This window comes from Caenorhabditis remanei, chromosome I (assembly GCF_010183535.1).
Source record: "Caenorhabditis remanei strain PX506 chromosome I, whole genome shotgun sequence".
Classification (NCBI taxonomy): Eukaryota; Metazoa; Nematoda; class Chromadorea; order Rhabditida; family Rhabditidae; genus Caenorhabditis; species Caenorhabditis remanei.
Window position 1 is genome coordinate 14,922,323 of NC_071328.1, and position 4,893 is coordinate 14,927,215.

The window sequence follows — 4,893 nt, forward strand, 5'->3', positions numbered from 1 at the left end:
TTGACGCGGCCTAAAAAGTGACTTTTCGGTGGTGGGGCCGTAATAATGGTGGCACATGTCTGAAAATTTGGTAACCTAGGTTTTTTTAGGCGCTGAATTCAATGGTATAAACCATTTTTTTTGAAAACTTTTTGATTTTACAGAAACCCCTGATTTAGGGGGTGGCATAAACTTATGACGCGCACTGTATTTTCGTGCAGACACAAAATTTTTTTAATTTTTCTTGTGGATCAAAACCTGTGCTACATTTTTGTAGTTGACACTTTTTGATAGCTCCGCCCACTTTTGAGATATGCGCCTTTAAAGTTGAAAGTTGGGAAAAAATGAAGAAAAATGGTAATTTTAACGTAAAAATGAGATTTTTACATCAAAATAACCGGAAAATTCCATTTCTGACTTTAAAAACTTTAAAAAACTGATATTTTCATGTCAAAAACCACATTTTTGATGTTAAAATTACATGTGGGCGTAAAAATGACTAATTTAGGCAATTTTCAACTTTAAAGGCGCATATCTCAAAAGTGGGCGGAGCTATCTGAAAACTGTCAACTGCAAAAATGTAGTTCTAGTTTTGATCTACAAAACTAATTAAGTTAATTACCTGCACGGGTTGTTGTTGTTGTTGATCCGACGGCGGCAAGTCTCTAGCCGAGTGCTCAAGCTCTACAGTAGTATGACGGGCTCCAGTGCTGCTCACACGTCGTGTCACGTAGTGAAACTGATAGGTGGAAGCGGTACGTGTCGCACTTATGGGTCTAGAGATAGGTAGAAATGTGATTTAGAAAAAAAAGAGAAGAAAATTACAATAAAACTGAAAAAAATCAGAGGAAAAGTTAGATTTTTTGTTAGTTTTTTTTAGTCAAAGGGTCATCTTTGAGACCCCGTCACGATACCTGGTTTCGATTTTTCAATTTAAAAATTACATTTGTTTTATATATCAAAACTAGAGCTACATTTTCATAGTTGACAATTTTTTGATAGCTCCGCCCACTTTTGAGATATGCGTCTTTAAAGTTGAAAAGTCACAAAATTTTGGATTTTTTGTGAAAAATAGTAAAAATAGACGAAATATTACCGAAAAATTTGTTTTCAGCATCAGAATTTCACAAAAATCACAAAAATTTACGCTAGAAATCCCGAAAACCATGTTTTTCAGTTGAAAATTTAGATTTTCGACGAAAATGAAAAGTTGACCCGGTGGTTACAGTGAGAATAGGTATCAGGGTTCGATCCTGGTTGGGGTCAATTTTTGGAATTTTTGGTTTTTCGTGTTTTTGATTTATTTGATCTTGTAGATCAAATCTGAAGTTTTGTTTTTGTAGTTGACCATTTTTTGATAGCTCCGCCCACTTTTGAGATATGCGTCATCACCTTATTTTGTCGAAAATTGGGTTTTTGGTGGGAAAAATGAGTTTCTACAGGTTAAAAAAGTATAAATTCAGGAATTGTGAAGTTTTTTTGTATAAAAATCATTTTTTTAAGGTGAAAACTGCTATTTTTTGAGATTTTCATATTTTAAACCATATCGCACCCAGGTACCTTTCTTTAAAATTGTATATCTCAAAAATGGGCGGAGCTATCAAACAGTTGTCAACTATAAAAATGTAGCTCTGGGGTTGATCTATAAGATAAAATAAATCAAAAATAGAAAAAATCAAAATTTCAAAAAATTGACCCCAAGCGGGATCGAACCGTGGTACCCATTCTCATAGTGGTGCACCTTGACCAAGGCAAAATTTTTGGTAAAGATATGGTTTTTGACATGTAAAATTAGGTTTTGAATAGTTTTTATCGTCAGAAATAGAATTTTCCAGATATTTTGATGTAAAGATCACATTTTCGCGTTAAAAATGATTAATTTAAGCAATTTCCAACTTTAAAGACACATATCTCAAAAGTGGGCGGAGCTATCAAAAAGTTGTCAATTACAAAAATGTAGCTCTGGTTTTGATCTACAAAAAAACTATAAATTTGAAATGTTTAAAACAAAAATTTAAGTCGTGACGGGGCTCTACACTCTACACTGTCAAAAAATGGTACACTGACCATTTTTGGTCAGTGTAGGTATCGACCGATTTTGGATTAATTTGAAGTGAATAATGTAAGTGCGCTCTATTGCCCTCTCTGCAGCAGAGCGCGTTTACATACGTGGTTGGCAACTCTCTAAACGCTGTCCTCGTCTCCATTCCATTACTCATCGCTCTTCCTCCACCAGTCCCTCGGCTGAAAAGTGTCATCGGACGAGGCGTCGTCGAATAACTTTCAGATCTTCGACTGGAATTGTTGTTCTCTATGAAATTCCATGTCGATGAACGGAATTCCGCGTCGTCGTCATCGTCATCAGAATCCGCGGTGAAGACGTCGTCGGTGAGACGACGACGGTGTGGGGTGGTCATGCCGAGTTAGTGGTTGTTGAGATGGTGTTAAACTGTGAGAAAAATTCGGATTTTGGATGTGTCAGAGAAATAGATAATTGACGGAGTATTTTGAGATTTATTGAGGAAAAAAAAAATGAACAAATAAATTTTTTTTTGGAATTTTTTTTTTGAAAAAAATAAGATTTCAAAATGAAATTTCTCTGAGATTTATAGATTAAAAGTGCTGAAAATTGGCTGAAATACTAATTGAGACATGCTTAACCAGAATTTTTAAAAGTTAACAAATTTTGTCAGCAAGTTTATCGAAAATTGGCAGTCGAAAGTTACACTGACAAAAAGTTACAGTGACCAAATATTAATTTTCTCGAAATCTTGCTAATTGAAATTGCTGAAAATTGGCTGAAATACTAATTGAGACATGCTAAATAAGAATATGTTAAAATATTGGCCAAAAAATTTACGGAAATTTGAGATTTACTGAGGTAAAAATGTTGAATTTGAAAAATGTTGTAATTTTTTGAAAAAATTCAAAATGAAAATTCTCTGACATTTATAGGTTAAAAATGCTGAAAATTGGCTGGAATACCAAATAAAACATGCTGAATAAGAAAATATAAAAAATTACTCATTTATGGTACTGAGGCTCTATGATATCAGCACTAAATCCGATAAAATTTATAAATTTTGATGAAAATCCATTTTTTAGCCAAATTTCGAAAAATGTGAAAAATGTTGAAAACTGGCTGAAATACTGATCAAAAAACGTCTAATTAAAAATTATAGTTATATCCATAAGTTCGTAATTTGAATTTCGCGATACTGTACTTCTCACAAAAAAGTTAAAAAAAATGTTTTTTTGGAAAAATGCAAAATAAAATTTCTCTGATATTTATAGGTTGAATGTGCTGAAAATTGGCTGGAATACCAAATAAAACATGCTAAATAAGAATATGTAAATAATTTTGAGAATTGAGTCGGTCGGGACTGAGATAAACAGCAATGTGTACAAAAATACACTGACCAATTTAAAGCGATTTTTCATAAAAACTTTTTGATCAAAATTGGAGAAAATAGGCTGAAACACTAAGTACGACATGCTAAATAAGAATATTTCAAAATTTCTTCGACCAGCTAGTTCATCTTTTGAATATCAGAGAAATTGGGCTGTCAAAACTTACACTGACCAATTTATACTAAAATTGAGTTTTCTCAAAAAATTAAAAGTCGAAATTGCTGAAAATTGGTGGGGATACTAATTAAGGCATGCTTAACCAGAATATTTAAAAATTTACAAGTTTTGTAAGCAAGTTTATCGAAAATTGGCAGTCAGAACTTGCACTGACAAAAGTTACACTGACAAAAAGTTACAGTGACCAAAAGTGATTTTTCTCAAAGTATTGCTTATTGAAATTGCTGAAAATTGACTGAAATACTAATTAAGACATGCTTAACAAGAATATAACAAAATTAATAAAAGTTTGTTGTCTAAGTTTTGAGATTTCGAGATTTTAGGGAGTAGTCTTACCAAAATTTAACAAATTATGACAAAAAGTGTCATTTTTCGAAAACTTATCGTCCAAAATTGCTGAAAATCGGCTGAAATACTAATTCAGACATGCTGATTAAGAATATATTGAAAAATTTACCTATTTTTGTTTCTAAGGCTTCGAGATATGTCAAATTATAGAAAATTGTTTTAAACTTTCAAAATTCCGAAGAAGATAACAAGAAAAAACAATCAATTAAAGTATTTTTATTTTGAAAATTTTTCCACAGAATACGAGAAAAAGAGAAAAGGGGGACCACCTGGGTCCCCCCATTTCCTCCAAACTCTTTTTTTCCGTATGGGAGGTGTATTTCACTGAAAATGTCACTGACAATGACAATTTCAGTCGGAAAGGAGGAAAATAAATTATGACGGAAGAGCGGAGTGTCTTATTACTTTAATCCTATCAGTTGGAAACACAAAAATGTGATTTCCGACATGGAAAATTAGGTTTTGACGACAAAAAAAGTGTTTTTCCGGTTATTTTGATGTGAAAAATCACATTTTGACGTTAAAAATGACAAAAATTCAACTTTAAAACCGCATATCTCAAAAGTGGGCGGAGCTATCAAAAACCCGTCAACTACAAAAATGTAGCCCTAGTTTTGATCTATTAAAAAAATATAAAATATTTTATGGTTGAACAAAAATGAAGCCGTCATTAAGCTTCGAAAAAAAGAGTTGACTAAAATTCAAAATTTATCAGTTTTGGCTTAAAATAGGAAGTAAAAACCAGGGAAATCAAAACTTTCCTTTTTTGATTTTTAATAAAATTAGAACAATTTTCATTTTGAAAAACAGAGCTGGCGCAAAACAATTTCATATTTTTTTAATGTTAATTTTGATAAAAACTTTAAAAAAATATAATTTCAAAAATAATTGGTAAAAAAATTTCAATTTCTTCAAATTCAAAGGTTCATAACTTTTGTATTTTTTACCTGAAATTAACAAAGTTATATTTTTCTTGTA

At 31.6% G+C, this 4,893-nt stretch overlaps 1 protein-coding gene across 1 annotated transcript; it reads right to left on the bottom strand.

Moving 5' to 3' along the window:
* Positions 1-565: 565 nt before the first annotated feature.
* GCK72_003225 (uncharacterized protein) lies at positions 566-2,396 on the bottom strand (the record flags this gene model as incomplete). The annotated part of the gene is made up of 2 exons (XM_053723898.1): positions 566-755; positions 2,149-2,396. The coding sequence occupies 2 exons, from the start codon at positions 2,394-2,396 to the stop codon at positions 566-568; spliced, it is 438 nt and encodes a 145-aa protein (XP_053592543.1).
* Between the last annotated feature and the right edge of the window lie 2,497 nt (positions 2,397-4,893).